Raw genomic sequence first — 17,548 nt, forward strand, 5'->3', positions numbered from 1 at the left:
TTTTCTTCCCCACATCCAAGCCATGACCCGCTCTGCCTTCCCTCACCTCCGTAACATCACCCGACTCCGCCACTACCTCACCCCTCAGGTCGCTGAAACTCTTGTTCATGCCTTCATCTCCTCCAGGCGTCTATGCATACGCCCTGCTTGTTGGCCTTCCCAACTCCTCCCTCCACAGGCTGCAGATAATCCAGAACTCTGCAGCCCATGTCCTCTCCCGCACCAAACTCCGTGACCCCATCTCCCCCACTCTCGCCCGACTCTACTGGCTCCCTATCCTTCAGAGGATCCAGTTCAAGATCCTGGTCCTCGCATACAAAGCCCTCCACGGCCTCACCCCACTCTGTGACCTCCTAACCCCCTACCAACCTGCCCGTTCCTTCCGCTCAGCTGGCTCCGGCCTGCTCCACGTTCCCTGACCCACCCCACCATTGGTGGGAGAGCCTTCAGCCACTGGAATTCCATCCCCCAGTCACTCCGCCCCGCCACCTCCTTAGCCTCCTTCAAGTCCCGCCTCAAGACCATCCTCTTCGACCATGCTATCAGTCACCCCCCCTTCCCCTCCCCTCCCTTCCCCCCCTGACCCCAGCTCGGGTCTGAAATGCAGTACACTGTCCAGCGCCTTGAGACATCCTCGCGACGTGAAAGGCGCTATACAAATGTAATCTTCTTGTTGTTGTTGCTTCACGTTAGAGGACACTGAAAACTTATCAAAAATAGAGGGGAACTTGGAGGCTAATGTTAATGAGGAACTTAAAGAAATGAACATCAGTAAAGCAATAGTACTAGAGAAATTGATAGGATTAAAACCCAATAAATCCCCTGGACCTGATGGCCTGCATTCTTGGGTTTTAAAAGAGGTGGCTGCAGAAATAGTGGTTGCTTTGTTTTTGATCTTCCAAAATTCCCTGAATTCTGGAATGGTTTCCATTAATTGTAAGGTTGCAGACATAACGCCGATATTTAAGATGGGTGGGAGACAAAAAATGGGGAACTATAGATCAGTTAGTCTGACATCAATGGTAGGGAAAATTCTAGAGTCCTTAATTAGGGACATCGTTGTGGGATACTTAGAAAATCATAACAAATTAGGCAGAGTCAACATGGTTTTACGAAAGGGAAATCATGTTTAACAAATCTTTTGAGAGTTTTTTGAGGATGTAACTTGCAGGTTAGTTTGGAGGGAACCAGTAGATGTGGTGTATTTAGATTTTCAGAAGGCATTCGACAAGGTGCCACATAAAAGGCTGTTGCATAAGATTAGAGCCCATGGAATTAAAGGCAATATATTAGCATGGATTTGAGAGTGGCTAACAGGAAGAAAACAGAGAGTAAGGATTAATGGGTCCTTCTCAGATTGGCAGGATGTGACTAGTGGAGTGTCACAAGGATCAGTTCTTGGGCCTCAATTATTTATACTCTATATCAATGATTTGGATGAGGAAACTGAATTTATATCTAAATTCGAAGATAGGTGGGAAAGTAAGCTGTGAGGATGACACATGAAGAATGCAAAGGGAAATAGACAGGCTAGGTGAGTGGGCAAGAAGGTGGCAGATGGAGTATAACGTGGGGAAATGTGAAGTTATTCACCGAGGTAGTAAAAATAGAAAAGCAGATTATTTTCTAGAGGGGGAGAGATTAGGTAGTGTTAGTATCCAGAGTACAAGAGTAGGGAAGTCTTGCTGCAGTTATGTAAGGCCTTGGTGAAACCGCACCTAGAATATTGTGTGTAGTTTTGGTCTTATTTATGAAAGGACGTACTCGCCTTAGAGGGGGTGCAGTGTAGATTCACTAGGTTGATTCCTGGGATGAAGGGGTTATCCTAGGTTGAGTAAAGTAGGCCTATATTCTCCAGAATATAGAATAATTAGAGGTGATCTTATAGAAACCTATAAGATTCTTAAGGGTCTTGACAGGGTAGATAGCGTGAGACTGTTTTCCCTGGTTGGAGAATCTAAAACTAGGGGTCATAGTCTCAAGATTAAGGGTCAGACTTTTCGAACTGAGCTGAGGAAACATTTCTTCCTGAAGAAGGGTAGTGAATTTGTGGAATTCTCTACCCCAGAAGGCTGTGGATGCTCAGTCCTTGAACATATTCAAGACTGAGGTTGATAGATTTCTAAAAGATAGAGGGATTAAGGGACATGGGTATAGGGCGGGTAAATGGAATTAGGTTAGAAGATCAGCCATGATTTTATTAAATGGTGGTGCAGGCTCGAGGGGCTGAATGGCCTATTCCTGCTCCTATGTCTTATGGTCTTATAGTGAAGTCCTGTAGCTCAGTAGTTAGAGCACTCTCCTCGCAAGTGAGAGACTTGGGTTCGATTCCTGGCAGGGAGAAACCTTGCGCAAGTTTCCTTACTCCACACACCTGATAATAATCCCTCAAGAAAAAAAACAATAATAAATTGGGCACTTCAATCCACTGCTGTGCACAATTGGCTGCCACGTTTCGCCAACAAATGTACAGTCAATTCACTTTACAGTATATTCTGTGAAATGCTTTGAGACGTCTAGAAGATGTGAAAAATTATGTGGTATCTGGCCAAAGAACTTCAACTAGTGTAATTATTAAACTACTTTTTCTCTCTCTCCCTCTCTTGTAGATGTCAAGATCAATGTTCCTTTGGTACCTATGGAGTGAATTGCACTCAGAAATGCAAGTGCTCCAATGGAGGAAAGTGTTACCACATTAGCGGTACCTGTCTATGTGAGCCAGGCTTCACTGGAGACTACTGTGAGATCAGGATGTGTCCCAAAGGAATATATGGAATAAAGTGTGACAAAAAGTGCCCCTGCCACTCACAGTATACTTTGAGGTAAGTATCATTTAGGGAATAGAGTAAAATCATTTAAACAGTTGGAGTAAGTAAATCACGAGTAAGCAAATTATAAATCATAATGATAATAATATCGATCCTTACATTTGGTGCAACAGCTTTCACTTCAGGAAAATGTCTCAAAGCACTTCACAGGATATAATGTAAAGTGGATTTGATTGAGTTTTTTTGTGGGCGAACCCAGCAGTCAATTTTGCCCAAAGCAATGGCCCATAAACACTCATGCAGTGAATGACCAATTTTTATTAAAGGATAATTGGCCAGAACACCGGGAGAAACCTTTTTTCAAAAAATATAATCTTTAAAGTCCGACTTTAAATTCAATCTTTAAAGGCCTGCTTCATGTCTGCTGCCCAACCGCCTCACCAATGGCGCCTGCGATTTCAGTCTATCTGCCTCCACTCTCTGGAACTTCATCCTGGAGTCCCTCCGACTCTCTTGCTCACTCGCTCCCCTCATTCAAAGTCCGCCTCAAAACCTACTTCTTTGACCATGCTTTTGGTCATCAATTGATCACCTTCAACGTCAACAGCAATAACAACTACAAGAACTGGTAAAGTGAAAAGCAGATGTCTCACAAACCATCGTGGAAAAATTGAGGCGTATTATTGCAGCATGAAGTGGATGCCAGCATTTTTCCACTATATAGCGCCCTTCACACAGGATAGCATCTTGGAGCTCCCTAACCCCTTGGCTCCTACCCCTAGCTCAGATGCCAAGCCAGGATTGTTAAGTCCCTTGGGACTTTCTCCCGATTTGAAAGGTGCTATGTAAATGTGAATTTGTATTGCATTGTATCCTGCAATAGCTCCTGCTAAATCAGCGCTCCACAGCCCGTACTAGGCTTCAAGTATCCATCACTCCCATTATCCTCACACTATTGGTTCCTCATTTCCCCCCCACTGGATAGGCTTCAAGGTTCTTGCCCTGACCATCATATTTCTTGTTCTTGCTCTATCCCTACCTCTGCAGTCTCCTCCAGTTCCATTCCCTACATGGACCCTACATTCCTCCAACTCAGACCTACCCTTCCGATCCACTAATTTTGGCTGCACTTTCATTCACTAAATCCTGCATAAAGGATTAGTTTTTAATTAATGCAAAATAAACAGGGGTTGGGAGAAGGTGGTACATTTTAGGATCTTCCTGCACAAACAAGCCTCAATTTTTCCAAGATGTTTTGTGAGACATCAGTTTTTGACATTGCTAGCTCTCGATGCACTTGTCAATGCTCATAATGCATTGTTCCACCGCCTCCTGAAGCATTATTTGTGCAACCATCTCATACCCAACAATAAAAAAAGGGAGGAATAAAAAGTGGTAATCTTTAAATGGCTAAAAATTACATGGTGTAAACTTGGCTCAGTCGGTAGCATTTGCCTCTGGAGTTGTGAGGTTTAAGCACTATGTCAGACATTAACTCATTGTCTAGGCTGGTACTCTGGTGCTGAGGGGCGCGGCATTGTTGGAGGCATCATACCTCTGAAGCCCGATCTGCCTGTTCAGATAGATGTTAAAGATGTCATGACATCATTTGAAAGAGAAGGGAGTTTCTCCTGATGTCCTGGCTAACAATCCTCCAAATTAATTATTTGCCCATAGTTGTTTGTGAAATCTTGGTGCATGAAAAATGTCTATGTCACTTGCCTATAAAAGTAGTCACCACACTTGATAGTATTAATGTGAAATGTTTTGAGACCAATTGACACGATGATATGTTGAAAAAATGCAGATGATTTCTTTCAAACACTCACAAAGGGTTTTAAACTCTGTGATCCACCAACATATTTTTGTACATTCAAATTTGTGCAGATAGCTGCTTTAGTGACAACAGAGTATAAATAGACACTATAAAAATGCAAGATCATCAATGACTCACAAGGGGACGAGTGGTTGTGATGTTTGGTACCGATGGGTGAAAATAGTGATTTCCTGTAAGATACTAGTGTTGGTGTGAAATCAGCACTGGACACAAGTTGTATTCAAAGATACTACAGTCTTGGACTGATTGAGAACAGCAGATGTTCTAGTTGTATATGTATGAGTTTAAACAAAAGCAGAATGAATATTCGTGCTTGTGCACAGCAATGTGCGAGTTCGAAACAAATTGAGAATGGGACATAGCAATACCAGTCTTCGCTTTCTGCACAAAATATAATTAGTATTTTGTGTTCGCTAATTTCCAGCCGGTTTTATTGAGGCTACGGTCATGCATGTGTCATGACTTGTGACTTATCGACTGGAGCAATTTTGGTGATTTTGAAAGCTTCCCCAGGGAGTTGATCTGTATTAAAAAGTTCAAAGCTCTGCCTCTGCCAGTCAGTAACTGTATGATGAGTATTTCTGGAGGGCATATTCGCACATGAATCAATTGTTATGGAAGCCTGAAATGGTTCCTGAACGTGGCTTGACCCCAGTATGGGCAATTTAACAACACAGGAGATTTTATGGCAGTCTGTGTTATCAATGTAAATCTGAGCATGGTAAATTCATTCATTTAAGCTGTGGGCCTGATCCTTACATACTGAAAACATTACAGACACCAGTCTGTCACAAGCTCCTCTTTGTACCTAATTTGCCATTTGATATGCCCAGGCACAGTTGATAAACTCCTTTTGCTTGGATTAAACAGCTGTCTTGTTGGCCTGAAATGAGTTTCAGGTGGAAGCAGCTGCCATCAAACAGGTATTAGTGGCTGTGAACCAAGTGTACTCACAGAGGTACTTTTCCTCCCCTCTTCCCTTTATTTATTTGATGATGGTTTTCTGGTCAAGTATCTATTCCAGTCAAGTTTTTAGTTATTGTAAATGGTTAAAAAATGTAATAGAAAGTTATGGAGGGAAATTTACCACATGTGATGGGTTAATGGTCACAGAGTGCAATATTCTCAATCCCATTTGCCCAATACTTGCAAATGGTTGGACTGACCACTCTCTGATTTCTGGAGAATGTTTTTTCCTTTTTCATTTGTTCAACCCTATTTTTGAAAAAAATGTTAAATAAAAGCATTTAGAATTTTTTTAAACTGCAGTTCCTAGACTGTGTATTTTGTTGGCAAAATCCAATGAGAATATTTAATAATAATAATCCTTGCATTTGATATAGCACTCTTCACGTCTTCTAGATGTCTCAAAGTGCTTCACAGAATATACTGTAAAGTGAATTGACTGTATATTTGTGCACCAGCCAATTGCATACAGCAGTGTCCCACAAACAGTCATGGATTGAAGTGACAAATTTATTATTGTTTGTTTTCTTGAGGGATTATTATCAGGCATGTGGAGTAAGGAAACTTGCCCAAGGTTTCGCTCTGCTGGGAATCAAATCCAGGTCTCTCGCTTGCGCGGCGAATGCTCTAACGACTGAGCTGCAGGATTCACAAAGGGAAGGGAGCTTCTCTTGGTGCCCAGCCAACAATCCTCTGGATAAATTTAATAATAATAATCCTTGCATTTGAATAGCGCTTTTCACATCTTCTGGACGTCCCAAAGCGCTTCACAGAATATACTGCAAAGTGAATTGACTGTATATTTGTGGGCGAACGCGGCAGTCAATTACGCACAGCAATGTCCCACAAACAGTCATGGATTGAAAAATGACCAATTTATTATTGGGTTTTTTTGGAGGGATTATTATTAGGTGTGTGGAGTAAGGAAACCTTCCCAAGGTTTCGCCCTGCCTGGAATTGAACCCAGGTCTCTCGCTTGCAAAGCGAGTGCTCTAACCACTGAGCTACAGGACTCCATTTGCTCATTCACTTTACTTGTGTGCTTAATAGCTGCTGTGTTTACCTACAAAATGCACAGTCACTTTTGCAGTAAATCCTGTGAAGCTCTTTGAGACATCTTGATGATGATGTAACAAGATACTGTGTCAAATGCATGGATTATTAATTTCTCCTGGGCGTTCAGTTTAAAAAATTCTTTCTATATTAGGTCTGGAACTGATCATTTAAACACTTGCAGTCTGTACTGATAAATGCTAACAATCTGGTTGTTTAGAAAATGTTCATTCTATATTTTTGAAGTATAAATTTGCTCATTCGATTCCTGTTCATTTTACAATTGCCGTCGCTGAAGCAAACAAACAGAAGAACATTGCCACTGAATGCATCTGAATAAAAATGAAAGATATCATTCAGCATTTGATTTGTTCCAAACCTAAGTAAAAACTGAAAAGCGTAGTCTCCACCGATGCAGTGATTTACCCTTGAGCAGAGGATTACTTACAACCAATTGGATTTAGTGTCTGGAATATAACATTTCTGCAAATAAGTCTGGCCTTTGCTGTAACAAACTGAGCCCTTTTATCCTCTCCCACCAGCTGTCATCCCATGTCTGGTGAGTGTTCGTGCAAACCTGGATGGTCTGGACTGTACTGCAATGAAACATGTGCTCCTGGATTTTATGGTGAATCTTGCCAACAAATCTGCAGCTGCCAGAATGGTGCTGACTGTGACAGTGTAACTGGCAAATGCATCTGTGCACCAGGATATAAGGTAACAGGCCTGGTATTTCTTTGCTTGGGTGGGGTGTGGGGGGAAGTGATTGAGTAACAGTCTCTTTGCTTAAACAATAGAGGTTTATCATTTTCTTCAACTTCATTTTAATCTCCAGTTTTCTCCTTTTAATTCTGTATGAAGTTCTTCTCCTCTTGATGGCCTCCTGTCTGGGATAGGAGATGTGAAACTTCCATTCATGTCAAAATCATTATTATTAGTTACCAATTATCCAAAAGCAAATATTATTAATAATATTTGACATAGTACTTTTGATATATCAAACATTTGATGTAGCACTTATCACACTAAAACACTTTAAGGTGCTTTGAACAAAATTAATTTATTTGAAGTGTAATTAGTATTATGTAATATTTGTAATATATATCCCACTCTCTGGAACTCCATCTCGCAGTCCCTCCACCTCGCCCCCTCCCTGCCTCCTTCAAGACCCATCTTAAGACCCTCCTCTTTGACAGTGCCTTCGGTCACCCTCCTTTCCCCCACCCTGCCCTCCACCCTCCCCAAACCCAACCTCCAGCTCGTATCCGAAACACTGATTGTCCAGCACTTTGGGAAGTCCTCCTGACGTGAAAGGCGCTATACAAATGCAAAGATTATTATTATTGTTATGACTATTGACAAAGAACTTCTGGGTCTAAACACCTTGCATTTTCAATAAAATTATATTTTTTCCTATCTAAGATGTCAGTTCATCATGTGGGAACCAGATCCGACGTTTGAAACTCCTTTATTATGATTTGAATCGTGACAGTAATGGATCCATGAGCAGAATTGGGAGGCTGCAATAAGTACAAAAATTCAGGTTACATCATAAGCTCTGAGACCAAAGCTAAGAGAACAATATCTGGGGTGGGATTTTGAACACTTTCAAAGTAAAGTCAGTCTGCTGAAGCCCCACTGTGTCGAGACTCATGGCTGGAAACGACACGCTCAAATAACAACAGGGAGAGATTGGCAGTGTTTTTTTAATATCACAAGGAATGTGTTAGGAACACCACAATATTATTCCTTAATCATCACCAGAGTTAACCGAGCTATCCATCGGTGCTGCCTTCAAGTTGCTGCAATCCATTCATCGGTAAGATATTCTGTCAATTGGTTAGAGTCAAGGATAAGCGCTCCAGGTGAAGGGCGCTATATAATAAGCTACCCTGAGCGAAGGGCACTATATAAATGCAAGTTGTTGTTGTTGATATAACCAAACGGCTTGCAAATCCCTGTATGAGGAGTGAGAAATTTGCAGCTTTACTCCCTCCTGCTTTCCTTTACTTGGTCCAGCTTCCTTTGCCAGTTATCAGCCTCTGTCAAGCTCTTTTTGAAGAGCTTTGAGGTGCACTCCTGACATAAACGTTTCAATACCAAATGTAAGGATTATCATTCTCTATTAGGATTTTTACAACTGTTCAAAATAAGTTAGCAGCATTTTTCAGGAATTGGCCTATCATAGACCTGAGTGCCTATGTTTTTAGTATTTAAAGATCCAAATAACTGATTGATAGAATTTTGAAGTTATTTTCCCTCCCATTTGCTATATGTGTGCAAACTGTCTTTTACTTGTCATTGGATATATACAGGGTGACCAAAAAAGTCGTGATACCATTACAATGTCTAATAACTCTTGAAATGATGATATAATTTTTTAGATAATAGGGCAGTTATCATGACTTTTTGGTCACCCTTTGTACTTGAAAATAATAAAATAGCAAGGCTATAGAGAAAGAGTGAGGGAATGGGACTAATTAGATGGCTCTTTCAAAGAGCTGGCACAGGCACGATGGGCCGAATGGCCTCCTTCTGTGCTGTAAGATTCTATAATTTTAAGATCTGCTAGCACTGGTTGGGCCAAGTATAAGTTGTGTGACAGTAACTCGGGGTGACTGGCATTCGATTTTTCTCTTACAATATGGAAACCTCAAACCTAAGCTCAGCTCCTCCCTCCGATGGCTTGGATGACCTCAAGAAATGCAGTAGGGGAAAGGGGAATGCAAGCCCATATTCCATCAATCTATCCTCAAATGAGTGCAGTCAGTGGGCTTGCTGCAAGGGTTACCTATTTGCATCATTTTATTTTGTTTTAAATTTCACAGTGAACATATGTTTCTCATATACTAATAACTGTAGGCTTCATCCCATTATTAGAAAAAATGCAAAGCCAAGGACAAGAAAAGTCTGGCCTGATGGATTTCCGCATAAGTCAGATATCCTGACGACCAAAAAATATGAGAGTAGTGCTGCATCTCGACTATTTTGAAACAATAGTTCATTTGTGATTTCAATTTTTCCACTAGGGTCGCAACTGCTCAGTTCCTTGTCCTCCTGGGATGAACGGAGTTAACTGCTCCTCTACCTGCAAATGCAAAAATAAAGCTACCTGCTCGCCCATAGATGGTTCATGCAGTTGCAAGGAAGGTAAGATATGGCCAGAGCCCACAGGATGGAAGACTGAAAATACTGTACATTTTGTTCATTGATTAAAGCATTACAAAAGTATGTTTCCCACGCGTTCATTGTGTAAAAGCTATCTCTAGTGGAATAAGAATTAGTTTTCTACAGGGAGGTTACCTTACACTGATCACTTGAATTGATCATCTTTATAGAGACGTTACAACAAGATGGATTATAGTCGGTGAATGTGAACGCACAGTCTTTCTTGTACTCCCCGAGTTTCTCTGGCTTCTTTACTGCTCAGCAGATACAGCAGATCCACACTGGGATGGAAAAAATAACTCCTGATATCCGTGAAGTCATGAAGTCAAATTACAACCAAAAAGAATTGCTGGATTCTTTGTGGCTGTGTTGAAAAAAAGAAGTGGAGGAAAGCAGATTTTTATTTATTGAACATAACAATTGACAAACCTGTGGCTTTACAGGTCAAATAATTGAATATGTTTTTGAGACGTTATATCTCTGACTATTTTCATCACAGATCATTCCTGATTTCTCTCTGCTAGGTTGGCATGGAGTTGATTGCTCAATTCCTTGTCCCAGTGGTAGATGGGGTCTTGGCTGTAACTTTACCTGTCGGTGTGCCAATAGAGGATCCTGCAATGCCTTGGATGGTTCCTGCACTTGTTTACCAGGATGGCAAGGGGAGAAATGCACCCTTCCATGTCAGGTAGGCAGTATACTCCCATTATGGATACGGTTAGTGTACTCGCCTCACAAGCGAGAGGACCTGGCTTCGATTCTCGGGCAGGGCAAAACCTTAAGCAAGTTTCCTTACTCCACACGTCTCTGTTTACCGAGCAGTTAGCGGATCACTTTCTGTTCGTAATAATTTGTTATTCGCTCCCTCACTCACTTAATGCATGACTGGTTGTGGGACACTGCTGTGCGTTATTGACTGCCGTGTATCTCCCATAAAATATACAATAAGTATATTTTAATTATATTTTAATTATTTTAATTACAGCATATCACAGTTAAAATATATTCTGTGAAGAGCTTTGAGATGTCTCAACAACATGAGAAGGCATTATACCAAATGCAAGGATTATTATTATTATTTATTATTTACCTCGCTATAGCTGTAGCATTGAAGAACAATGGTGAAGCTGTCAGTAATGTACAAGCTCAATTGCAGAAATCTATCTTTCATTCTATACTACATTGATGGGCCCTTTCCCCAAGGCTAGGGGACCCCAGAGTGTGTTTGTGGAGTCCTGTAGCTCAGTGGTTAGAGCACTCGCCTTGCAAGCGAGACACCTGGGTTCAATTCCAGGCAGGGCGAAACCTTGGGCAAGTTTCCTTACTCCACACGCCTAATAATAATCCCTCCAAAACAAAAGCAATGATAAATTGGTCATTTTCAATCTACGACTGTTTGTGGGACATTGCTGTGCGCAATTGGCTGCCACGTTCGCCCACAAATATACAGTCAATTCACTTTACAGTGTGTTCTGTGAAGCGCTTTGGGACGTCCTCCCGACGTGAAAAGCGCTATATCAAATGCAAAGATTATTATTATTATTGGAGAACTGCTGGAGTCTAACTAACTAAAACAGCATAGCTTGCCATTGAGAGCATTGTTGGGCAGGCTTTGCTACTGTTTGTCCAGTTAGGAGCACCCAACTATTAAGGCTTGGGTTTGCAGGTTTAACAAGAATGGAGTGAGAAGAATCCCTGCCCCCAGTGCCACTGCAAGTCCTGCCGATGTCTGATAAAGTGCTCAAGGCCTCCCCACAGTTGCACCTTAGAGGTGGATATGAATGATTTACATGCTTAGATGAAATTTACAGATCACGATACATATCCAAAGCACACACAATCACTTCCAGAAGTGAAGTGATTCAGAACAGGTGATCTGGTTTGGATGTCCCCATTTTTCAGCATACTGATCGGAACTGAGGAGAGATCAGCGCACAGTCAACCACACATTACAGCTCAGGAAATACAAGATGTCATGAATTTACAGACTATATTTTCCAAGTATGAATCTCCCTTTGTACAACAATTTAATTTGCCCATCCTCTGAGTCGGGGGTTGTTAGCAGTACCTTTTCCTAATGTTCCATTGTTATTAACTGAAATATAACATTCATGCTGTGAGCACCATGTTGACATTTTATATGACTCAGTCCTTCCATAGACTCCCTATTTTCTCTAACTGATTTCATAAATTTACTCAGTCCGCATAGCCCAACAGATTTAATTAACTTTGCTTTAGTAACCAAATGTCCTTAATACACTCAATTCCTTATTAACTCACAGAGCTTTTATAATTTGAAATCTTGTACTTAAATTCAATTCAGAGAGAAATGCAACAGTCATGCCAAAAATAAGCTTAGCTTTGCAACTGTAACCCCTGGACTAGTAATATTCACCACTTTGGGCATGATTACCTTGGCAATATGCACAGTAATCAGATTTTATGACTTTAAATGACTCATAGATGCACAATTGATCAGCTGTTTTTAGAAAGTTGTGATGGCAACCACAAGATATTGAAAGTATAAATGCATTTGACACTTTACACATGTGGAGTCCTGTAGCTCAGTGGTTAGAGCACTTGCCTTGCAAACGAGAGACCTGGGTTTGATTCCCGGTTAGGGCAAAATGTTGGACAAGTTTCCTTACTCCACACACCTCTGTTTAACCTCGCAATACATAGGAACCTGGTTGGTAGTTGATTGGCGGATCGCTTTTTCAGGGGTAATAATTTCTTTTAAAAAATTGGTCACTTCAATGCATGTCTGTTTGTGGGACACTGCTGTGCGCAATTGGCTGCTGCGTTTCGCCCACAAATATACAGTCAACTCACCTTACAGTATATTCTGTTAAGCGGTTTGAGATGTCTCGAAGACATGATAAAGTGGTATATCAAATGTAAGGATTATTATTATTTAACCAACTGACTGCAAAATACGATCTTTATCTATCTTTAACTCCCACCTTAAGACCTACCTCTTCGACTGCACCTTTGGTCACCTCCCCATTCTCCTTATAAATGCAAGTCGTTGTTGTTGTCTATAATTAATTTTGTCTTCTGCTTCCTGAGTTGTTTCATTCTTTCAGGGGCTTCATCAAATGCCAAAGTTATAGTGTTGTTATGTTAACACGACTACCCATTATTTGGATAAGATTAATTTAATGTAGAAACGTCCAGCCTAACTTTGAGGATGTCCTTCTCTCCTGGCAGGATGGGTTCTATGGAATGAACTGTGTCGAACGCTGTGACTGTAGTCATGCAAATGGATGCCACCCAGTCACTGGGTACTGCCGGTGCTTACTGGATGGACAGGTATTAATGCATTCCTGCTCTGAATGTTCAGGTAGATCACAAAGAGAAATGGATTAAACAGGTCTATTGGCTATTTTGCGTTAAGAAAGATGACAAATGGAAAGTGTTGTGAAACAGATCCATTGGAATCCATGACTTGGAATCCATTGATTGGAAGAGTTGCCTCATCTATATCATGTTGTCAGAATAGGTATTACAACATCTCATTAATGACAACATCATTGATTCCCAGGATGATTTCCTGTGTGTCCTGTCTTGTATCCCAGTCACAAGAGCATTATGGCAACGGAAGTTATATTCAAGGCTTGGCCAGAATTACAGTTAAAGTTCAGCTGATAAAGAGTGTTTCCTTTCTGTACTTCCAAATGTTAGACTTTTCCTGAAGCTTTTCCAAAAGAAAATTATCTGAAAAGTTTGTCTATCAGGGGACAGTTCATAAATGTGGGGAGACAGTGCCAAAGAGTTAGTAGTTATTACATTGTATAAGAAAACACAGAGTGTCTTCGAATTCTCATGATAGCTGGGGAGTCTGGTGTGAACAGTGGGTTCCAGCATCTAATCAGCAAGAGCAATCTTACTGACCTTGACGAACTGCCAATATCCGTTTCAGTGTCAGTCAATTCTGTGAAGATGCAATCCCACAGTGATTAAAATATATAAACAAACAAGGAGGGGAATGTGATGCTCTCAAGAGCGAGCGCTGATGAGTCCCAGTAATAACCAGGAACTCAAAAGAGATCTTCTCAAAGGTAGCTTGCCCAGCATGTTGGTGAAGAGTTGAATGGGAGGTCACCACCCAGTATTTCAGAAGTGGGGCTAGCATTTTGCCCCACTGTGAAAATAAACTGTGCAGCTCCAGAGCCAGTGGGCCCTAAATCGGGATGCCCAGTAGGGAACACACACCCTGCAAATAAAATTACATTTTGCCTCCATTCTGGCTGTCATAAAGAGGACTGAGTGATATTAATTGTGCTCCACCTACAACAAAAAGGAGCAGTTCTCGTAACCTCCCTCTATCCTGGAGTCTTTTCTGGGATGCAACAAACAACAAATATTTTTAATTTGTACTTAGATAACATCTCAAAGCACTTTACAGAGCCTGAGTCTTTAAGCTTTTATGAGATACCATATAAATGCAAGTTGTTGTTGTTGAGTGAGAACTGGAGCTGGGAGATAGATAGGAGAGGTGGCGACAGATGGCTGGAAAGGAAAATAAGACATAGGACAGACGGAAAGACATCGAAAAGGAACATTTTGTCCCAATAGTTTTCTTGGTAGGATGTTGACCTCATGCACAATATATATAGTATATTCACAAGATTACAAGAGAGGCTTAGATGAAGAAGGCCCTTCTGGTCTTTTCATCTCAACCTCCCAGAACACCCACCAAACTGTTCTCCAATCCCAGCATTAAGCTGTTTCTTAAATGAATCCAGCATGAATCCATTTATGTACATAAATGTGAGTCTCCTTTCTCAATTCCATTTAAAATGTTATATAACTCCATTAGGTCCTATCTTTGATGTTCCTTTCATGACTGAAGAGCTGTAGTTTGTCTAATCATTGCTCATTCCTCTAACACTGGAGTCCTGTAGCTCAGTGGTTAGAGCACTGCGAGACACCTGGGTTCAATTCCAGGCAGGGCGAAACCTTGGACAAGTTTCCTAGCTCCACATGCCTAATAATAATCCCTCCAAAACAAAGCAATAATAAATTGGTCATTTTCAATCCATGCCTGTTTGTAGGGACACTGCTGTGCGCAATTGGCTGCCGCGTTTCTCCCACAAATATACGGTCGATTCACTTTACAGTCTATTCTGTGAAGCGCTTTGAGAAGTCGAGAAGATGTGAAAAAGCGCTATATCAAATTCAAGGATTATTATTATAACACTGGGGATCGTTGCTTGTTGCTCTTCTCTGCACTGCTTCTGGGGCTCAGACAGTTCCCTTATATTGCGATGAGCAGAACTGTTTGCAGTAACACTGACAGCGTCAGGAGGAGGCAATAAAAAAGAAATGTATCTAAAGTTGGTGTTGCTTTTGGTACAACATCAATGAGATTGACCCAGGACTTCCGCACAGCAACTGAAGGCAACAAGGTTCAATGCTTTCAAGATATGAGGGAATTTTGTTCAGAGGCCCTTTGTCAGACTGTTGCCAAATTTCATGATTTACAATAGAATCATAGAATTGTACAGCACAAAAAGAGGCCATTCGGCCCATCGAGTTTGTGCCGGCTCTTTGAATAGAGCAATTAAAGTCAATCCCACTCCCCAGCCCTTTCCCCATAACCCTGCAAACCCGTGCTCTTCAAATACCCATCCACCACGTTTTTAAAAGTAGTTATCGAATTGGCCTCCACCACCCTTTCAGGCAATGTGTTCCAGATTCCAACAACTCGCTGCGTGAAAAAATTTCTTCTCACCTCCCCTCTACTTCTTTTAGATACTATGTTGAATCTGTGACCTCGAGCCACCAGTGGAAACAGTTTTTCCCTTTCTAACCTATCAAATCACCTCATGATTTTGAAGACCTCTATTAGGTCTCTTCGTAAACTTATCTGCTCCAATGAGAATAATCCCAGCCTCTCTAACCTTTCCTCATAATCAAGGTCCCTCATTCCTGGTACCATCCTTATAAATCTCCTCTGCACTCTTTTCAATGCCTTAACATCCTTCCTATAGTGTGGTGCCCAGAACTGGGTGCAGTATTCTAACTGAGACCTAACCAGTGTTTTATAGAGGTTAATCATAACCTCCCGACTCTTGTACTCTATACCCCTATTTATAAAGCCTAGAATCCCATTTTCCCTTTTTACAGCTTTATCTACCTGTCCTGCCACCTTCAAGGATTCAGTTACCTGCACCCCCAGGTCTCTCTGTTCTTTTACCCCCCTTAAAATTGTATTACCAGCCTGTATTGCCTCCCCTCATTCTTTCTACTAAAATGTACTACTTCGCATTTCTCTACATTGAAACTCATCTGCCATGTATCTGCCCATTTTACCATTCTGTCTATGTCTTCCTGCAGTTGGCTCTTATCCTTCTCAGTGTTTACCACCCTACCTAACTGGCTGAACCATTTTGGAAATTTTGAGAATTAAATTGCATAGTCATCAGCTGGAAATTGCAATTAAAATCAATCTAATTTGCGAATATCATATGAATCATAAACAGAGAAGACTGGTGAATGCCTCTAAATAAGTAATCTGCCACCTCTGGTTCAAAGTTTTAGCAAAATAGGTTGTCTAGATACCTAGATACTATGTATTTACAGTAATATTTAGTTTCCAGCACCGGAATTGCATTCAATTTAGCTTCATTATTTAACACAGCTTCTACCATGTGGAGGAGTAGTTGGCAGGGGATCCCTTGTTAATATAAATGGTCTTTTGTCTTAAGCATGGGCGACATTCCAGATTCGTTTCTTGTAGAAAATAATTTTCTGTCAACACATCAAAAACAAAATTCCAAATGTTCAATGCAGAAGTCTCTGGGTTGGAGCATTAATTGATAAAATGTTATCATAAACGTAGGCTAAGTGTTAAACAGTTCATAGAAGAGAACTACTACAATGTGTTTGACTAGTAAAATAAAATTAAAACAATTTCTTGATTGTGGAGATTTATTTTAGGTGTATGATAATCTGAAATGCAGTGATTTAAAAGTGCCTCTCGTCTTGGATACAGTTAAATATGTCATAGGCAGCTGGTTTTATCTGGAACACAGAAAATGGAGATTGTTTATGATATCACAAAAGGACTTGTTACCCAACCCATCTTAATGTAGATGCAGAATGAATGCTGAATGAAACTCGGAGGCCCATGTTGAAACATTGGGCATTAAATGCCTGGGCATTTCTTTAGAGCTGCCTAGCTGAAGTTTATCACAACCGTTGAGCAATTGCCTAGCAACGTGAAAGACTATGAAAGAGCTCTTTATCCTTTGCTGGCATTCCATTCCCTCACAATACTACTTATCAAATTCAAAACAGACACAAACGTGCGACAAAATGATCATTTATCCTTTGCAGAAGAGAAAAATGAACAAATTAAATCAGGCTTGCTGGACTGCAATATTCACTCTAACCCAACTAATTGATGTGTCTTATGTTTAAAACATTTTGCAGTTAAAAAATTCCGCTTTGCTAATTTACATTATTTAAGCTCTTACATAAGAGGCCATAGTTTCTGTGGGATCCAGTCAGCTTTCTCATCAGCTGTGGCCAAGTGATTCATTCAGTAAAATGACAGCCTCGATTGTAAAGCAAGTAGACACAATAAGGTCCAAATGCTACAATGGATGTTTACCAGCACTTGATTTAAAAAAGAGAGACATTCACTGGTTCGAAAAGAAGAAATTAGACAGATTGTTTTTGTCCCGTAGCATTTTCTGTTTTGCCGATATGCTGTGATGATCCGTGGAACGCCTTGTTGTGTGGTCCT

At 40.9% G+C, this 17,548-nt stretch overlaps 1 protein-coding gene across 1 annotated transcript in view; it reads left to right on the plus strand.

Annotated features, from left to right (window-relative positions):
• megf10 (multiple EGF-like-domains 10) overlaps nt 1-17,548 on the plus strand; it is a 106,187-nt gene that overhangs the window by 71,593 nt on the left and 17,046 nt on the right. Inside the window, 6 exon segments of the mRNA XM_042346837.1 lie at nt 2,610-2,822; nt 7,167-7,341; nt 9,654-9,774; nt 10,317-10,480; nt 13,003-13,090; nt 13,093-13,104. Coding sequence (XP_042202771.1) covers nt 2,610-2,822; nt 7,167-7,341; nt 9,654-9,774; nt 10,317-10,480; nt 13,003-13,090; nt 13,093-13,104 — 773 coding nt within the window.

Source organism: Callorhinchus milii, unplaced genomic scaffold (assembly GCF_018977255.1).
Source record: "Callorhinchus milii isolate IMCB2004 unplaced genomic scaffold, IMCB_Cmil_1.0 Scaffold1, whole genome shotgun sequence".
Taxonomy (NCBI): domain Eukaryota; kingdom Metazoa; phylum Chordata; class Chondrichthyes; order Chimaeriformes; family Callorhinchidae; genus Callorhinchus; species Callorhinchus milii.